General features: G+C 53.4%; 1 protein-coding gene across 2 annotated transcripts in view; it reads left to right on the top strand.

Annotated features, from left to right (window-relative positions):
• anos1b (anosmin 1b) overlaps positions 1–20,000 on the top strand; it is a 189,769-nt gene that overhangs the window by 138,261 nt on the left and 31,508 nt on the right. For both annotated transcript variants that reach the window (XR_010451510.1, XM_064936095.1), the window contains exons 4-6: positions 8,914–9,121; positions 10,365–10,549; positions 13,246–13,375. Coding sequence is in view for 1 of the 2 variants with exons in the window: in XM_064936095.1 (XP_064792167.1) it covers positions 8,914–9,121; positions 10,365–10,549; positions 13,246–13,375 (523 nt within the window). In the remaining variant the exon portion in view is untranslated. The remainder of the gene's footprint in view (positions 1–8,913; positions 9,122–10,364; positions 10,550–13,245; positions 13,376–20,000) is intronic.

Here is a 20,000-nt window from a genome sequence, read left to right as displayed (position 1 = left end):
TTTTCATTATCCAATTACATGTTCATGTATTTCACCCTCTGTTTCCCCCGTGTTTGTTGTGCGTGATTATTTCTATGTTCAGTTCGGTTCATGATGGCTGGTTTTTCGACGGGTGCTGTGTTCACCTGTGTGTAATATTTACGGTTGGTTATTGGTCAAGTGTATTTGTTTACCTTGTGCCTTTATTTTTTTAGTAAAGTACGTTGCTCACTCATTTTGCTCTCCTGCGCCTGACTTCATGCACCAGCTACACTCACCTTCTGACAGAGTCACGCAACCAACCATACGGAGTCAGCAGGAGCAGACAACCCCGGATTAGGGGTCGAGGAGCGCGTCCAGCAGCATGCGGCCATGTTACATCATCTCGGCATCGCCATGGATTGCGTCCTGCAGAATATGGACCGCTGGGAGAGAAGAAGAGTTCCTCCAGCGCCTCCACCATCACCACCAAGGACACCACTACTCACCCCTCCTTCACCTGGTCCCAGTGGGATTCAGCTCGTTCTTCCGAGGGAGTATGATGGAGCGGCTGCGGGATGTCAGGGGTTCCTACTCCAGCTGGAGCTCTACCGAGCAGCCGTCCACCCGGCTCCTTCGGGCCATGACAGCGTGTCCGCCCTCGTCTCCTGTCTCTCAGGGAAAGCCCTGGATTGGGCCAACGCCGTATGGGAGGAAGAAGAAGCGGTGTTGGACCAATTCAAAGTTTTCACCCGCCGCTTCCGGGCAGTTTTCGACCACCCGCCTGAGGGTAGAGCGGCGAGTGAACGGCTCGTCCAACTTAGGCAGGGGACGAGGAACTCACAGGAGTTCTCTCTGGACTTTCGGACAATGGCCGCCATCGCGAGATGGAGCAACAGGGCCCTGATCGATTACTAACGTTGTAGTTTGAGCGAGGACGTCCGTCGGGAGTTGGCCTGCAGGGACACCACTCTCACCTTTGACCAGCTGGTGGACCTGTCCATCCGGTTGGATAACCTGCTGGCTACCCGCGGAGAGGTTCCTCAGGGAGTCGAGGCAGCAGAGGGCACACTGCCAGTCGGTGCTGGAGAGCTTCCTCAGGGAGTCGAGGCAGCAGAGGGCACACTGCCGGTCGGTGCTGGAGAGGTTCCTCAGGGAGTCGAGGCAGCAGAGGGCACACTGCCGGTCGGTGCTGGAGAGGTTCCTCAGGGAGTCGAGGTAGCAGAGGGCACACTGCCGGTCGGTGCTGGAGAGGTTCCTCAGGGAGTCGAGGCAGCAGAGGGCACACTGCCGGTCGGTGCTGGAGAGCTTCCTCAGGGAGTCGAGGCAGCAGAGGGCACACTGCCGGTCGGTGCTGGAGAGGTTCCTCAGGGAGTCGAGGCAGCAGAGGGCACACTGCCGGTCGGTGCTGGAGAGGTTCCTCGGGGAGTCGAGGCATCAGAGGGCACACTGCCGGTCGGTGCTGGAGAGGTTCCTCATGGAGTCGAGGCAGCAGAGGGCACACTGCCGGTCGGTGCTGGAGAGGTTCCTCAGGGAGTCGAGGCAGCAAAGGGCACACTGCCGGTCGGTGCTGGAGAGGTTCCTCAGGGAGTCGAGGCAGCAGAGGGCACACTGCCGGTCGGTGCTGGAGAGGTTCCTCAGGGAGTCGAGGTAGCAGAGGGCACACTGCTGGTCGGTGCTGGAGAGGTTCCTCAGGGAGTCGAGGCAGCAGAGGGCACACTGCCGGTCGGTGCTGGAGGTTCCTCAGGGAGTCGAGGCAGCAGAGGGCACACTGCCGGTCGGCGCTGGAGAGGTTCCTCAGGGAGTCGAGGCAGCAGAGGGCACACTGCCGGTTGGTGCTGGAGAGGTTCCTCAGGGAGTTGAGGCAGCAGAGTGCACACTGCCGGTCGGTGCTGGAGAGGTTCCTCAGGGAGTCGAGGCAGCAGAGGGCACACTGCCGGTCGGTGCAGGAGAGCTTCCTCAGGGAGTCGAGGCAGCAGAGGGCACACTGCCGGTCGGTGCTGGAGAGCTTCCTCAGGGAGTCGAGGCAACAGGCAGGGCACACTGCCGGTCGGTGCTGGAGAGGTTCCTCAGGGAGTCGAGGCAGCAGGCAGGGCACACTGCCGGTCGGTGCTGGAGAGGTTCCTCAGGGAGTCGAGGCAGCAGAGGGCACACTGCCAGTCGGTGCTTGAGAGCTTCCTCAGGGAGTCGAGGCAGCAGAGGGCACACTGCCGGTCGGTGCTGGAGAGGTTCCTCAGGGAGTCGAGGCAGCAGAGGGCACACTGCCGGTCGGTGCTGGAGAGGTTCCTCAGGGAGTCGAGGCAGCAGAGGGCACACTGCCGGTCGGTGCTGGAGAGGTTCCTCAGGGAGTCGAGTCAGCACAGGGCACACTGCCGGTCGGTGCTGGAGAGGTTCCTCAGGGAGTCGAGGCAGCAGAGGGCACACTACCGGTCGGTGCTGGAGAGGTTCCTCAGGGAATCGAGGCAGCAGAGGGCACACTGCCGGTCGGTGCTGGAGAGGTTCCTCAGGGAGTCGAGGCAGCAGAGGGCACACTGCCGGTCGGTGCTGGAGAGGTTCCTCAGGGAATCGAGGCAGCAGAGGGCACACTGCCGGTCGGTGCTGGAGAGGTTCCTCAGGGAGTCGAGGCAGCAGAGGGCACACTGCCGGTCGGTGCTGGAGAGCTTCCTCAGGGAGTCGAGGCAGCAGAGGGCACACTGCCGGTCGGTGCTGGAGAGGTTCCTCAGGGAGTCGAGGCAGCAGAGGGCACACTGCCGGTCGGTGCTGGAGAGGTTCCTCAGGGAGTCGAGGCAGCAGAGGGCACACTGCCGGTCGGTGCTGGAGAGGTTCCTCAGGGAATCGAGGTAGCAGAGGGCACACTGCCGGTCGGTGCTGGAGAGGTTCCTCAGGGAGTCGAGGCAGCAGAGGGCACACTGCCGGTCGATGCTGGAGAGGTTCCTCAGGGAGTCGAGGCAGCAGAGGGCACACTGCCGGTCGGTGCTGGAGAGGTTCCTCAGGGAGTCGAGGCAGCAGAGGGCACACTGCCGGTCGGTGCTGGAGAGCTTCCTCAGGGAGTCGAGGCAGCAGAGGGCACACTGCCGGTCGGTGCTGGAGAGGCTCCTCAGGGAGTTGAGGTAGCAGGCAGGGCACTCTTGTGTTACCCCAGGTGAGTCGGCACCAGGCTCACCCAGAGCCCTCTGTTGCACACATGTTTGCGTATATACATTTTCCTGAATTTCCCCCGCATTCCCAGCATAAGGTGCTCGTAGATTCAGGCGCAGCTGGGAACTTTATTGACAGATCATTTGCCCATAGTTTAGGGATCCCTATAGTTCCAGTGGATATGCCCTTCCCAGTTCACGCCCTAGATAGTCGACCATTGGGGCCGGGGCTGATTAGGGAGGCCACCGCTCCACTGAGGATGGTTACGCAGGAGGGTCACATGGAGAGAATCACTCTATTCCTTATTGATTCTCCTGCGTTTACCATGGTGCTGGGCCTACCCTGGTTGGCCTGTCATGACCCCACTATTTCTTGGCAACAGAGGGGTCTCACAGGGTGGTCACGAGAGTGCTCGGGGAGGTGTTTAGGGGTTTTCGTCGGTGCGACTACGGTGGAAAGTACAGACCAGGTCTCCACCGTGCGCATCCCCTCAGAATATGTCGATTTGGCTCTCGCCTTCTGTAAGAAGAAGGCGACTCAATTGCCACCCCATCGACAGGGGGATTGTGCGATAAATCTTCTGGTAGACGCAGCACTTCCCAGGAGTCATGTGTATCCACTGTCACAAGAGGAGAAGGTGGCTATGGAAACATATGTCTCCGAATACCCTGGAGCAGGGGTACATTCGGCCCTCCACTTCACCTGACTCCTCGAGTTTATTTTATGTGAAGAAGAAGGATGGAGGTCTGCGCCCGTCTATTGACTATCGAGGCATCAACCAGAACACGGTGAGGTACAGTTACCCCCTACCGCTCATCGCCGGTGCGATTGAGTCAATGCACGGGGCGCGCTTCTTCAGAAAATCTCAGGAGCGCTTACAACCTGCGTATCCGGGAGGGGGACGAGTGGAAGACGGCATTTAGTACCACCTCAGGGTACTATGAGTACCTCGTCATGGCGTACAGGTTGATGAATGCTCCATCAGTCTTCCAGGCCTTTGTAGATTCGATTTTCCGGGACCTGCACGGGCAGGATGTAGTGGTGTATATCGACGACATTATGATATACTCCGCTACATGCGCCGAGCATGTGTCCCTGGTGCGCAAGGTGCAGACGGTTCTGGCGCGTTGGCATCAGAGCCAGATCGAGGCTCCTGCTGTGGATGACTGGTTTCGGCGCGCTGAGTAGACATGGGACGCCGCTTATGTGCACCTTCAGTGGGCCGTGAGGCGCCAGAAAACCTACGCAGATCGCCAACGTAGTGAGGCCCCGGTGTTCGCTCCGGGGGACCAGGTCTGTCTCTCAACCCGAAACCTGCCCCTCCGCCTGCCCTGCCGGAAGCTGGGCCCACGGTTTGTGGGGCCATTCAAAGTCCCGAGGAGACTGAACGAGGTATGTTACAGGTTACAGCTTCCGATTATCGAATTAACCCCTCCTTCCATGTGTCTCTCCTCAGGCCAGTGGTGGCTGGTCCACTCCAGGAGTCTGAGGTGCGGGAGTTTCTTCTGCCCCCTCTGGCCCCGGCATGTGCAGTTCAATCCACACTGGATTCGAGGCGTCAGGCGAGGGGCCTTCAGTACCTCATGGAGTGGGAGGGGTACGGTCCGGAGGAGAGATGCTGGGTGCCGGTGGAGGACGTGTTAGACCCGTCGATGCTACGGGAGTTCCACCGTCTCCATCCCGATCGCCCTGCGCCTCGCCCCCTGGGTTATTCCCGAGGCCGGTGTCGGTGAGCTGCTGGAGCCGAGCGTCAAGGGGGGGTATTGTCACTACTTCCGCCGAGGTCGGTCCCTCTCCTTGTTCGGGCGGCGTTCAGCGGTCGACGTCACCGGTCTTCTAACCAACTCTGATCCATCTTTCATTTTCCTTTGGTTTTGTCTTTATTTTCGACGCACCTGGTTTTCATTATCCAATTACATGTTAATGTATTTCACCCTCTGTTTCCCCCGTGTTTGTTGTGCGTGATTATTTCTATGTTCAGTTCGGTTATGATGGCTGGTTTTTCGATGGGTGCTGTGTTCACCTGTGTGTAATATTTACGGTTGGTTATTGGTCAAGTGTATTTGTTTACATTTACATTACATTTAAGTCATTTAGCAGACGCTCTTATCCAGAGCGACTTACAAATTGGCTTACCTTGTGCCTTTATTTTTTTAGTAAAGTACGTTGCTCACTCATTTTGCTCTCCTGCGCCTGACTTCATGCACCAGCTACAATCACCTTCTGACAGTGTGTAAAGACCTGACAGGGAATGACTGGTCTTAGTATTAGTGACAGGAAATGACTGGTCTTAATATTAGTGACAGGAAATGACTGGTCTTAATATTAGTGACAGGAAATGACTGGTCTTAGTATTAGTGACAGGAAATGACTGGTCTTAGTATTAGTGACAGGAAATGACTGGTCTTAGTATTAGTGACAGGAAATGACTGGTCTTAGTATTAGTGACAAGAAATGACTGGCTTTCGTATTAGTGACAGGAAATTACTGGCTTTCGTATTAGTGACAGGAAATTACTGGTCTTAGTATTAGTGACAGGAAATTACTGGTCTTAGTATTAGTGACAGGAAATTACTATCACTAATAGAAACCAGAGAACTGTTGAGTTAAATCGTTCTTGGAGATGTTTAGCCAATGAACAGTTTCCCGTTTCCAGGCCAGCCAGCCTCCTCCCCACGTATCACAGCCAGCCTCCTCCCCACGTATCACAGCCAGCCTCCTCCCCACGTATCACAGCCAGCCTCCTCCCCACGTATCACAGCCAGCCTCCTCCCCACGTATCACAGCCAGCCTCCTCCCCACGTATCACAGCCAGCCTCCTCCCCACGTATCACAGCCAGCCTCCTCCCCACGTATCACAGCCAGCCTCCTCCCCACGTATCACAGCCAGCCTCCTCCCCACGTATCACAGCCAGCCTCCTCCCCACGTATCACAGCAGCCTCCTCCCCACGTATCACAGCAGCCTCCTCCCCACGTATCACAGCCAGCCTCCCCCCCACTTATCACAGCCAGCCTCCTCCCCACTTATCACAGCCAGCCTCCTCCCCACTTATCACAGCCAGCCTCCCCCCACTTATCACAGCCAGCCTCCTCCCCACTTATCACAGCCAGCCTCCTACCCTCACAGCCAGCCTCCTACCCCCCCCCACAGCCAGCCTCCTCTCCACCTCTCACAGCCAGCCTCCTCCCCACCTCTCACAGCCATTCTCCCCCCACCTCTCACAGCCAGCCTCCTACCCCCTCACAGCCAGCCTCCTACCCCCCCTCACAGCCAGCCTCCCCCCCTCTCACAGCCTGCCTCCTCCCCACCTCTCACAGCCAGCCTCCTCCCCACCTCTCACAGCCAGCCTCCTCCCCACCTCTCACAGCCAGTCTCCCCCTCACAGCCAGCCCCCCCTCTCATAGCCAGCTTCCCCCCCTCTCACAGCCAGCCTCCTCCCCACCTTTCACAGCCATCCCCCCCCCACCTCTCACAGCCAGCCTCCTCCCCATTCTCACAGCCAGCTTCCCCCAATCTCACAGCCAGCCTCCTCCCCACCTTTCACAGCCACCCCCCCTCTCACAGCCAGCCTCCTCCCCACCTTTCACAGCCACCCCCTCCCACCTCTCACAGCCAGCCTCCTCACCCCTCTCACACCCAGACTCCTCCTCTCTCTCTCCTCACAGCCAGACTCCTCCTCTCTCTCTCCTCACACCCAGACCCCTCCTCGCTCTCTCCTCACAGCCAGCCTCCTCACCCCTCTCACAGCCAGACTCCTCTCTCTCTCTTCACAGTGTGTGTGTGTGTGTGTGTGCGTGCGTGCGCATGTGCGTGTGTGCACACGTGTGTGTGTTGTGTGGGTGTTGTGTGTGCGCGTGCGTGCGTGCGTGTGTGTGTTGTGTGTGTCTGTGTGCATCTGTGGGTGGGTGTGTGTATTAGTGAGTTATAGCCATTGGCAATAGGTGTGTGTTTGTGTGTATATACTACCATACACAGAGGCCTGCCAAGGTGCTGGTGGTTCTCCATGTCTTTATGTTGCCAGTTTTCCCTGTTAGGTTTGTGTTTATACTGATCCTATATGGCAGAGACTGGCCATGGTGCTGAAGGGGACTGTCTGTGTGTGTCAGTGTGTTTGCATGCATACTTGGGTTGAATCCTTGCCAGTGTTCCATCCTGTAGGTTTGTTTGTGTGTATATGGCCATATGCAGGGCCTATCCAGTACCATGGTGGTTTTGGAGACTGTAAGAGACGAGACAGACAGCACCACACCAATATCAACTGTCTGTCTGTCTGTCTGTCTGTCTGTCTGTCTGTCTGTCTGTCTGTCTGTCTGAAATAGTCTTGTTATGGTTCCCTCAGGGTGTGGACTGGAAGGATGTCTTCAATACTCTGTTCATCTCTTTCTCTGTCTTTACTTGGACCTCACGTCCTCTGTCATTCTGTTTTTCAGGAACATGTAGCCGGTCGTCTGGCTTGTCTGAAATCAACGGGACAATCTATGTAGTTAATAAGAAACCAAACACTCAAACTCTCTTTCTCCTTTATCTCTCCCCCAACTTTCCCTCCTTCCCTCCTCCCCTGTCCCTCTCCCTCCCTCCCTCCTCCCCTGTCCCTCTCCCTCCCTCCCTCCTCCCCTGTCCCTCTCCCTCCCTCCCTCCTCCCCTGTCCCTCTCCCTCCCTCCCTCCTCCCCTGTCCCTCTCCCTCCCTCCCTCCCTCCCTCTTCCTCCTGTCCCTCTCCCTCCCTCCCTCTTCCTCCTGTCCCTCTCCCCCCCTCCCTCCTCCCCTGTCCCTGGAAGAGGAAAGAGCGTCCCTGTCCCTCTCCCTCCCTCCCTCCTCCCCTGTCCCTCTCCCTCCCTCCCTCCTCCCCCTGTCCCTCTCCCTCCCTCCCTCCTCCCCTGTCCCTCTCCATCCCTCCCTCCCTCACTCCTCCTACTGTCCCTCTCCCTCCCTCCCTCTTCCTCCTGTCCCTCTCCATCCCTCCCTCCCCCTCCTCCCCTGTCCCTCTCCATCCCTCCCTCCCTCCCCTGTCCTTCTCCATTCCTCCACCCCTCCTCCTCCCTGTCCCTTTCCATCCATCCCTCCTCCCCCTGTCTCTCCATCCATCTATCCCTCTCCATCCTTCCATCCCTCCTCCCCCTGTCTCTCCATCCATCTATCCTTCTCCATCCTTCCATTCCTCCTCCCCCTGTCTCTCCATCCCTCCCTCCCTCCCCTGTCCTTCTCCATTCCTCCACCCCTCCTCCTCCCTGTCCCTTTCCATCCATTCCTCCTCCCCCTGTCTCTCCATCCATCTATCCCTCTCCATCCTTCCATCCCTCCTCCCCCTGTCTCTCCATCCATCTATCCTTCTCCATCCTTCCATCCCTCCTCCCCTGTCTCTCCATCCATCTATCCCTCTCCATCCTTCTATTCCTCCTCCCCCTGTCTCTCCATCCATCTATCCTTCTCCATCCTTCCATCCCTCCTCCCCCTGTCTCTCCATCCATCTATCCCTCTCCATCCTTCCATTCCTCCTCCCCCTGTCTCTCCATCCATCTATCCTTCTCCATCCTTCTATTCCTCCTCCCCCTGTCTCTCCATCCATCTATCCTTCTCCATCCTTCCATCCCTCCTCCCCCTGTCTCTCCATCCATCTATCCCTCTCCATCCTTCCATCCCTCCTCCCCCTGTCTCTCCATCCATCTATCCCTCTCCATCCTTCCATTCCTCCTCCCCGTCACTCTCCATCCCTCCATTCCTCCTCCTCTGTCCCTCTCCATTCTTCCATCCCCCCTCCCCCTGTACCTCCCTCCATCTAACCCTCTCCCTCCCTCCTCCCCCTGTCCCTCCCTCAGAAGCATCATGAGTGTGTGACCAGTTGGGAGTTCTTGGTGTCTCTGAGGTCAGGGAAGCAGGGGGACTGCCCCCCTCCCCAGCGAGCCATGGGATTTGCTGCCGCCTGCGTGGAGAGCTGCTCCGCTGACAAACACTGCTCTGCCTCCAAGAAGTGCTGCTCCAATGGCTGCGGACACACCTGCCAGGCTCCAGCCAATCTCTATAAAGGTCCCACTATATCCACTTTGTGTACATGTTTATTTTAATCAATAGATACGGAGTGTGTGTGTTAAGACAGAAAGGGGGGTGTTAAGACAGAGGGGGGTGTTAAGACAGAAGGGGGAGTGTTAAGACAGACGGGGGGTGTTAAGACAGAAGGGGGGGGGTGTGTGTGTGTGTGTGTGTGTGTGTGTGTGTGTGTGTGTGTGTGTGTGTGTGTGTGTGTGTGTGTGTGTGTGTGTGATGAGACAGAATGGGGGTGTTAAGACAGAAGGGGTGTGTGTGTATTAAGATAGAAGGGAGGGTGTTAGGGCAGAAGGGGGGGGTGTTAAGACAGAAGGGGGTGGATGTTAAGACAGAAAGGGGTGTTAAGACAGAAGGGGGATGTTAAGACAGAAGGGGGTGTTAAGACAGAAGAGTGTGTGTGTGTGTGTGTGTGTGTGTGTGTGTGTGTGTGTGTGTGTGTGTGTGTGTGTGTGTGTGTGTGTGTGTGTGTGTGTGTGTGTGTGTGTGTGTGTGTGTGTGTGTGTGTGTGTGTTGAGACAGAATGGGGGTGTCAAGATAGAAGGGATGTGTGTGTATTAAGATAGAAGTGAGGGTGTTAAGACATAAGGGGTGTGTGTGTTAAGACAGAATGGATGTGTGTGTTAAGACATATGGGATGTGTGTGTTAAGACATATGGGATGTGTGTGTTAAGACAGAGGGGATGTGTGTGTTAAGACAGAATGGATGTATGTGTTAAGACAGAAGTAATGTGTGTGTTAAGACATATGGGATGTGTGTGTTAAGACAGAAGGGTGCATGTTAAGACAGAGGGTGTGTTAAGACAGAAGGGGTGTGTGTGTTAAGACAGAAGGGGGATGTTACAACAGAAGGGGGGTGTTAAGACAGAAGGGGATGTTAAGACAGAAGGGGATGTTAAGACAAAAGTAATGTGTGTGTTAAGACAGAAGGGATGTGTGTTAAGACAGAAGGGGGAATGTTAAGACAGAAGGGGGAATGTTAAGACAGAAGGGGGGGTGTTAAGACAGAAGGGGGAATGTTAAGACAGAAGGGGGGGGGGGTGTTAAGACAGAAGGGGTGTGTGTTAAGACAGAAGGGGGGGTGTTAAGACAGAAGGGGGAATGTTAAGACAGAAGGGGGAATGTTAAGACAGAAGGGGGGGGGTGTTAAGACAGAAGGGGTGTGTGTTAAGACAGAAGGGGGGGTGTTCGTGTGTGACTCATTATTCTCCTCACCTGACCCATGCAGGCGTACCTCTGAAGCCCAGGAAGGACATATTATTTCTGGAGGACCAGCAGGGTCAACTGGAGGTCAGATGGATGTCAAAGTTCAATGTGACCATCGAGCCAGTCCTCTACATCCTGCAGCGCAGATGGAACCACGGAATACACCCCAGCGAGGACGACGCCTCGCCCTGGCACACCATCGTCATGGTAACAATCCCAACCTCCGACCCCTGCAGATTTACTTTGTGTTTTTTGGGGGGGGGGTCGTCCTCGCTGGGGTGTAAACGAGATCGTCCAAAGATATTCAATTACTTTTGTAACTGTTTGTGTCTATGTATTACTGAAAACCAACTCATGTCAGCACTAAAGCCTTCATCAAGGTGCTAAACTGTCTAGCCGTTGAAACTGCACTCTCACCACCCATGCCAGTCTAAACTAGCCTGTTTGTGTATGTACGCCCACGTGTGTGTGTGTGTGTGTGTGTGTGTGTGTGTGTGTGTGTGTTTCTGTCTGTGTCTACAGTGTGTGTGTGGTGTAGGCTGAGGTTAGATAAATAACCCAGGCTTTAGGAGGGACCACAGCCAGTCATGGTTTTTGCACTGTTGAGCCCTGTCTAACTAAAGGTCCTCATTATGGTATTAGATGGCTGTGTGGAGGCAGACTCCCATCAGCCTCAGTTACATCATGAGGCCTGGAAAACATGGAGGAACTTAACAAGGGAGGCGTTCAACACACTGTGTAGTTCAGAAGAAGGAGTGCTGTGCTCTCTACTCCAAACTCCATCAAATAGCATATTTATTTGACAAGTGATTCAACACACTCATGCTCATTCAGACACACAAACACTGCATGGATTAGAGCTGACCTGGAGTCAGTGGAAGAGAGCTGACCTGGAGTCAGTGGAAGAGAGCTGTACTGGAGTCACTGGAAGAGAGCTGGACTGGAGTCAGTGGAAGAGAACTGGACTGGAGTCAGTGGAAGAGAACTGTACTGGAGTCACTGGAAGAGAGCTGGACTGGAGTCAGTGGAAGAGAACTGGACTGGAGTCAGTGGAAGAGAACTGGACTGGAGTCACTGGGAGAGAGCTGTACTGGTGTCAGTGGAATAGAACGGTACTGGAGTCAGTGGAAGAGAACTGGACTGGAGTCAGTGGAATAGAACGGTACTGGAGTCAGTGGAATAGAACTGGACTGGAGTCAGTGGAAGAGAACTGACCTGGAGTCAGTGGAAGAGAGCTGTACTGGAGTCAGTGGAAGAGAGCTGTACTGGAGTCAGTGGAATAGAACAGTACTGGAGTCAGTGGAATAGAACTGGACTGGAGTCAGTGGAAGCAGGCAGTAGGTCTACTCTATGCTCTGTAAACGGATACTACCTGAAACACCATAGAGTGAAACACAGGGAGAGACTATATGACCATGTTACTCTGCAGCAAGACTACTGGCTCTATTGTATGGAATCGGACTCTTTCAACGCTCCACTCTGGTATAGGAAGGCTCTTCATTGCTCCTCCCTCCCTCTATCTCTTTATCCATCCATCCCTCCAACCCTCCCTTCCCCTCCATCCATCCCTCCCCTCTATCCATCCATCCCTCCCTTCCCCTCCCCTCCCCTCCTCTCCATCCCTCCCTTCCCAACCATCCATCCCTCCATCCATCCCTCCCTCCCCTCCATTCCCTCTCTCTCTCCCCTCCATCCCTCCCTCCCATCCATCCCTCCCTTCCCCTCCCCTCCCCTCCATCCCTCCCATCCATCCCTCCCTTCCCTCCCCTCCTCTCCCTCCCTCCCTTCCCATCCATCCATCCCTCCATCCCTCCCTCCCTCCCCCCCTCCATCCCTTTATCCATCCCTCCCTTCCATCCATCCATCCCTCCCTCCCTCCCTCCCTCCACTCCATCCCTCCCTCCCTCCCTCCCTCCCTCCCTCCCTCCCTCCCTCCCTCCCTCCCTCCCTCCCTCCCTCCCTCCCTCCCTCCCATCCCTCTATCCCTCCCCTCTATCCAACCATCCATCCCTCCCCTCCAACCGTCCCTTCCCCTCCATCCCTCCCTTCCCCTCCATCTTTCCCCTCTATCCATCCATCCCTCCCTCCCCTCCATCCTTCCCCCCATCCATCCATCCCTCCCTCTCCTCCATCCATCCCTCATCCCCTCCATCCCTCCCTTTCCCTCCATCCCTCCCTCCCCTCCATCCTTCCCCCCATCCATCCATCCCTCCCTTTCCCTCCATCCCTCCCCCCCTCCATCCCTCCCCTCTGTCCATCACCTCCATCCCTCCCTCCCCTCCATCCCTCCCTCCCATCCCTCCCCTCTATCCAACCGTCCCTTCCCCTCCATCCCTCCCTTCCCCTCCATTATTCCCCTCCATCCATCCATCCCTCCCTCCCTCCCCTCCATCCTTCCCCCATCCATCCATCCCTCCTCCCTCCCCTCCATCCTTCCCCCCCATCCATCCATCCATCCATCCCTCCCCTCCATCCTTCCCCTCATCCCTCCCCTCTATCCAACTATCCATCCCTCCCCTCCAACCGTCCCTCCCTTCCCCTCATCCCTCCCCTCCATCCCTTCCATCCATCCATCCCCTCCATCCACCCCTCCCCTCCATCCATCCCTCCCTTCCCCTCATCCCTCCCCTCCCTCCTCCCCTCCATCCATCCCTCCCCTCCATCCCTCCCCTCCCTCCTCCCCTCCATCCATCCCTCCCCTCCATCCTTCCCCTCATCCCTCCCCTCTATCCAACCAACCATCCATCCCTCCCCTCCATCCATCCCTCCCCTCCCCTCATCCCTCCCCCCCTCCTCCCCTCCATCCCTCCCTCCATTCCCTCCATCCTTGAATAAATAAAAAAACTTCAACAGGGTCAATATGGAGTAATATTATCTGACCTCTGACCTTTAACCCTCTGTAGACGATGGAGGACCGAGCGGTGCTGAAGGACATCCGTCCCCACAGGTGGTACCAGTTTAGGGTGAGCGCTGTCAACAGCCAGGGCACCCGCGGCTTCACCACCCCCAGCAAACACTTCTTCTCAACCAGAGGTAAGAGCACTACATCGGCATCTTTCAACAGACTCGTTCTGGTCACCAAGTCATCTTCACTAAGTTTTAACAAGATGAACGTCTTTGTCACAGAGTGTGAGCGTTGCATCTCCACTATGACGTTTTCCGGGATATATTCAAAGTGCTTATCCCAGTGTAATTCTGTTACAATGCACACACACACACACACACACACACACAAACACACACACACACACACACATACACACACACAGACACACAGACACACAGACACGCACACACACATACACACACACACACACAAACACACACACACACACACATACACACACACACAGACACACAGACACGCAGACACGCACACACGCACACACACATACACACACACACACAGACACGCAGACACGCACACACGCACACACGCACAGACACATAAGAACGCACACACACATTAGCACGCATGCACACATTAGCACGCACACACACACACACACACACACACACACACACACACACACACACACACACACACACACACACACACACACACACACACACACAATACTCCGTCTCTGTGTGATCTGGCTTGCGCTGCCTGTCAGATGTTTAACGTGTTCTGAAGCATTAGAGAGAGATGTTCTGTTCTGGCAGAAATAAACCCTTTCCACAGCTGCAGTAAACAAATGTTTCCGAGCCAGGAGGAGGTTGTCTGTCCCTCTTGGCTGTCCTCTACACAGAATATGAGATGTCAGCCCAGGTCAGCAGACAGGAACAACTTTATTTTATTTATTTATTCAGAGATGAATCCATCTCCTCTCTCCAATGTTCTGGAGGACAGGGCGACTCCTAATGCCCGACCGCTGTTAGGTGTTTGTGTGTGTGTGTGTGCGTGTGTGTGTGTGAGGTTGCGTGCATGCGTGTGTGCACACTCGTGTGTATGCATGTGTATGTGTGTATTGTATAAGTGGGTGTGCACGTATGTGTGTGTGTGCTGATTGGCATGTGTTAAATCCACGCCCATTCTCCCTCTGAAGGAGCCCAAAAATATAATGGTTAGCAGACTGAGGTAATGGGAATCCAATGCCAGGAATGGCTCCAGCCAAAGTCATTTATTTGAGGAATTATCAGCATTTGGTGTGAGTTCATGAGGCGGAAAGAAAAATATGCTATCTGGGCTGGGCTGGCCAACAGTGTCCTTGGCTGGTAGGCCGACAGTGTCCTTGGCTGGTGGGCCGACAGTGTCCTTGACTGGTGGGCCGACAGTGTCCTTGGCTGGTAGGCCGACAGTGTCCTTGGCTGGTGGGCCGACAGTGTCCTTGACTGGTGGGCCGACAGTGTCCTTGACTGGTGGCCGACAGTGTCCTTGGCTGGTAGGCCGACAGTGTCCGTGGTTGGTGGGCCGACAGTGTCCTTGACTGGTGGCCGACAGTGTCCTTGGCTGGTGGCCGACAGTGTCCTGGGATGGTGGGCCGACAGTGTCCTTGACTGGTGGCCGACAGTGTCCTTGACTGGTGGGCCGACAGTGTCCTTGGCTGGTGGCCGACAGTGTCCTTGGCTGGTGGGCCGACAGTGTCCTTGGCTGGTGGGCCGACAGTGTCCTTGGCTGGTGGGCCGACAGTGTCCTTGGCTGGTGGGCCGACAGTGTCCTTGGCTGGTGGGCCGACAGTGTCCTTGACTGGTGGGCCGACAGTGTCCTTGGCTGGTGGCCGACAGTGTCCTTGGCTGGTGGCCGACAGTGTCCTTTGCTGGTGGGCCGACAGTGTCCTTTGCTGGGCTGGGCTGGCGGACAGTGTCCTTGGCTGGTGGCCGACAGTGTCCTTGGCTGGTGGGCCGACAGTGTCCTTTGCTGGGCTGGGCTGGCGGACAGTGTCCTTGGCTGGTGGGCCAACAGTGTCCTTTGCTGGGCTGGGCTGGCGGACAGTGTCCTTGGCTGGTGGGCCAACAGTGTCCTTGACTGGTGGGCCGACAGTGTCCTTGGCTGGTAGCCGACAGTGTCCTTGACTGGTGGGCCGACAGTGTCCTTGACTGGTGGGCCGACAGTGTCCTTTGCTGGTGGGCCGACAGTGTCCTTTGCTGGTGGGCCGACAGTGTCCTTGGCTGGTGGGCCGACAGTGTCCTTTGCTGGTGGGCCGACAGTGTCCTTTGCTGGTGGGCCGACAGTGTCCTTTGCTGGTGGGCCGACAGTGTCCTTCGCTGGTCGGCCGACAGTGTCCTTTGCTGGTGGCCGACAGTGTCCTTGGCTGGTGGGCCGACAGTGTCCTTGGCTGGTGGGCCGACAGTGTCCTTGGCTGGTGGGCCGACAGTGTCCTTGGCTGGTGGCCGACAGTGTCCTTGACTGGTGGGCCGACAGTGTCCTTGGCTGGTGGGCCGACAGTGTCCTTGGCTGGTGGGCCGACAGTGTCCTTGCCTGGGCTGGCGGACAGTGTCCTTGGCTGGCCTGGCTGACAGTGTCCTTGGCTGGGCTGGGCTGGCCGACAGTGTCCTTTGCTGGTGGGCCGACAGTGTCCTTTGCTGGTAGGCCGACAGTGTCCTTGACTGGTGGGCTTAGTGCTATTCGGACGTGTCCACCACTTAGCATCTTGCTGTGTAGTAGGGCCTGGTAATGTTAGGTTGAAGGCCTATAAGCCTTAACTGCTGTTATTGGCATGTTTATCCTATCTACCTCATACTGAGAGGAATGGAGGGAGCTAGATTGTCACTAAAGTATTGAGTATCCAAACACACAGACACATTATTTTTTACCCCAATAAGTAGTCTCCTCTGGTATTGTGAAACAATTGTGTTTTCAGATTACAAGACACTGTGTTTCCCCATATATCCATATTCCCTGTCAGTCACAGAGACGGGTCCTCACACACACACACACACACACACACACACACACACACACACACACACACACACACACACACACACACACACACACACACACACACACACACACACACACACACACATACACACACACACACACACACACTCACACACACACACACACACACACACACACACACACACACACACTCACACACACACAGACCCTCTCAGCAGGGACAGAACCCTCCTTATTTCTCCTGTCTGTATTGTGTGTCACCACATATTATCCCAGTTAAAAATCAAATGTTGATTAAAGCAGGGCCAGGAAGAATGCCAGGGGCAGAGGTCACAGTGCAGGAAGCCCAGCAGATGAAAGGTACCCTGGGAGGCTGAATAACCCCAGTGACAGCTCTTCTCTGGTGACCTGAGAGAGAAAAGGAGAGAGAGGAAGAGAGAGAGAGAGACGGAGAGAGAGATGAGAGAGACGAGAAAGAGAGGAGGAGAGAGAGAGAGAGAGAGAGAGAGAGACGAGGGAGAGAGGAAGAGAGAGAGGGGAGAGAGAGAGAGAGAGAGAGAGAGGAGGAGAGGCAGAGAGAGAGAGAGGAGGAGAGAGAGAAGGGGAGAGATCAGAAGAAAAAGAGGGAGGGAGAGAATTAGAGAGATGGAAAGAGAGAGAGAGTAAGAGAGGGAGGAAAGGAAAAAGAGTTTGAGATATGGACAGAGAGAGCCCCCCTAGATGAACTGGCCCCTTTGTTATGATTGTGCCCATGAGCAGGGCTGACTTCAGTAGGGCAGAGACACCAGGGCTGGGAGACCAGGGCAGGGCTGAGCAAGCCTGACTTCAATGGAGCTGGGAGACCAAACAGGAGGGCTTCAGAAGCACTAAAGCAAACTGCTGCTCCAGCTTACCTTCTACTACCCTCCCAAGAGTCAGCAGGAACAGTAGTCACCACACGTACACAATTACACACACACACCAGCTACTCCATATCAAAGCTATATGTGGATTAGATAGAACACACAGTCTGGGGTGATGGGAGTCTTCTCTGTACCTGGGAATTGTAGTTTAATGAGACAGAGCTAGTGTTGTAGTTTAATGAGACAGAGCTAGTGTTGTAGTTTAATGAGACAGAGCTAGTGTTGTAGTTTAATGAGACAGAGCTAGTGTTGTAGTTTAATGAGACAGAGCTAGTGTTGTAGTTTAATGAGACAGAGCTAGTGTTGTAGTTTAATGAGACAGAGCTAGTGTTGTAGTTTAATGAGACAGAGCTAGTGTTGTAGTTTAATGAGACAGAGCTAGTGTTGTAGTTTAATGAGACAGAGCTAGTGTTGTAGTTTAATGAGACAGAGCTAGTGTTGTAGTTTAATGAGACAGAGCTAGTGTTGTAGTTTAATGAGACAGAGCTAGTGTTGTAGTTTAATGAGACAGAGCTAGTGTTGTAGTTTAATGAGACAGAGCTAGTGTTGTAGTTTGATGAGACAGAGCTAGAGTTGTAGTTTGATGAGACAGAGCTAGTGTTGTAGTTTAATGAGACAGAGCTAGTGTTGTAGTTTGATGAGACAGAGCTAGTGTTGTAGTTTGATGAGACAGAGCTAGTGTTGTAGTTTAATGAGACAGAGCTAGTGTTGTAGTTTGATGAGACAGAGCTAGTGTTGTAGTTTAATGAGACAGAGCTAGTGTTGTAGTTTAATGAGACAGAGCTAGTGTTGTAGTTTAATGAGACAGAGCTAGTGTTGTAGTTTGATGAGACAGAGCTAGAGTTGTAGTTTGATGAGACAGAGCTAGCGTTGTAGTTTAATGAGACAGAGTTAGAGTTGTAGTTTAATGAGACAGAGCTAGTGTTGTAGTTTAATGAGACAGAGCTAGTGTTGTAGTTTAATGAGACAGAGCTAGTGTTGTAGTTTAATGAGACAGAGCTAGTGTTGTAGTTTAATGAGACAGAGCTAGTGTTGTAGTTTAATGAGACAGAGCGAGTGTTGTAGTTTAATGAGACAGAGCTAGTGTTGTAGTTTGATGAGACAGAGCTAGAGTTGTAGTTTGATGAGACAGAGCTAGTGTTGTAGTTTAATGAGACAGAGCTAGTGTTGTAGTTTGATGAGACAGAGCTAGTGTTGTAGTTTGATGAGACAGAGCTAGTGTTGTAGTTTAATGAGACAGAGCTAGTGTTGTAGTTTAATGAGACAGAGCTAGAGTTGTAGTTTAATGAGACAGAGCTAGTGTTGTAGTTTAATGAGACAGAGCTAGTGTTGTAGTTTAATGAGACAGAGCTAGTGTTGTAGTTTAATGAGACAGAGCTAGTGTTGTAGTTTAATGAGACAGAGCTAGTGTTGTAGTTTGATGAGACAGAGCTAGAGTTGTAGTTTGATGAGACAGAGCTAGAGATGAGACAGAGCTAGTGTTGTAGTTTAATGAGACAGAGCTAGTGTTGTAGTTTGATGAGACAGAGCTAGTGTTGTAGTTTAATGAGACAGAGCTAGTGTTGTAGTTTAATGAGACAGAGCTAGTGTTGTAGTTTAATGAGACAGAGCTAGTGTTGTAGTTTAATGAGACAGAGCTAGTGTTGTAGTTTAATGAGACAGAGCTAGTGTTGTAGTTTAATGAGACAGAGCTAGTGTTGTAGTTTAATGAGACAGAGCTAGTGTTGTAGTTTAATGAGACAGAGCTAGAGTTGTAGTTTAATGAGACAGAGCGAGTGTTGTAGTTTAATGAGACAGAGCTAGTGTTGTAGTTTAATGAGACAGAGCTAGTGTTGTAGTTTGATGAGACAGAGCTAGTGTTGTAGTTTAATGAGACAGAGCTAGTGTTGTAGTTTAATGAGACAGAGCTAGTGTTGTAGTTTAATGAGACAGAGCTAGTGTTGTAGTTTAATGAGACAGAGCTAGTGTTGTAGTTTAATGAGACAGAGCTAGTGTTGTAGTTTAATGAGACAGAGCTAGTGTTGTAGTTTAATGAGACAGAGCTAGTGTTGTAGTTTAATGAGACAGAGCTAGTGTTGTAGTTTAATGAGACAGAGCTGGTGTTGTAGTTTAATGAGACAGAGCTAGTGTTGTAGTTTAATGAGACAGAGCTGGTGTTGTAGTTTAATGAGACAGAGCTAGTGTTGTAGTTTAATGAGACAGAGCTAGTGTTGTAGTTTAATGAGACAGAGCTAGTGTTGTAGTTTAATGAGACAGAGCTAGTGTTGTAGTTTAATGAGACAGAGCTAGTGTTGTAGTTTAATGAGACAGAGCTAGAGTTAAAAAGCTTATAGACTCATAATGTAGTCAGAGAGTTTTGTTGAAACTACTTTACATTTCAGATATGACGTCTAACAGCCAGCTCCAATTTTCATGCTTTGATTTTCTGAACCAGAGAGTTGGGAAATGGAATGAAAGTGACTGCAAATATAGCGGAGTCCCCTTAGAGAGTTGGGAAATGGAAGGAAAGTGACTGCAAATATAGCGGAGTCCCCTTAGAGAGTGGCTAATGATTCATTATGTGTTCATAGGCTTTTCCTTAAGATAAATCAACACAGATAGGCTTCGATGTGCCATAGGGCGGCTCGCAATTGGCCCAGCTTCGTCCGTGTTCGGCCCGGGGTTTGGCCGTCATTGCAAATTAGAATTTATTCTTAACTGACTTGCCTAGTTAAATAAAATATACTTTTTTTAATGTAAAAGATGGTAGCCAATGGTTAATAACAGTGTTTTCTTCCTTGGCTCACTGCTGCCTTGTGGAATGCAGTGCACAGCAGCACCTCGTCGCCTGCCATAGAGAACGTGTTGACCTGACTAAATAAAGGTTCTATAAAGACAGACTTCCCATACTTTTTCCCTGGCCTCTTCT

Source organism: Oncorhynchus masou, chromosome 24 (genome assembly GCF_036934945.1).
Source record: "Oncorhynchus masou masou isolate Uvic2021 chromosome 24, UVic_Omas_1.1, whole genome shotgun sequence".
Lineage (NCBI taxonomy): Eukaryota > Metazoa > Chordata > Actinopteri > Salmoniformes > Salmonidae > Oncorhynchus > Oncorhynchus masou.
This window is presented reverse-complemented; position numbering and strand designations above follow the sequence as displayed.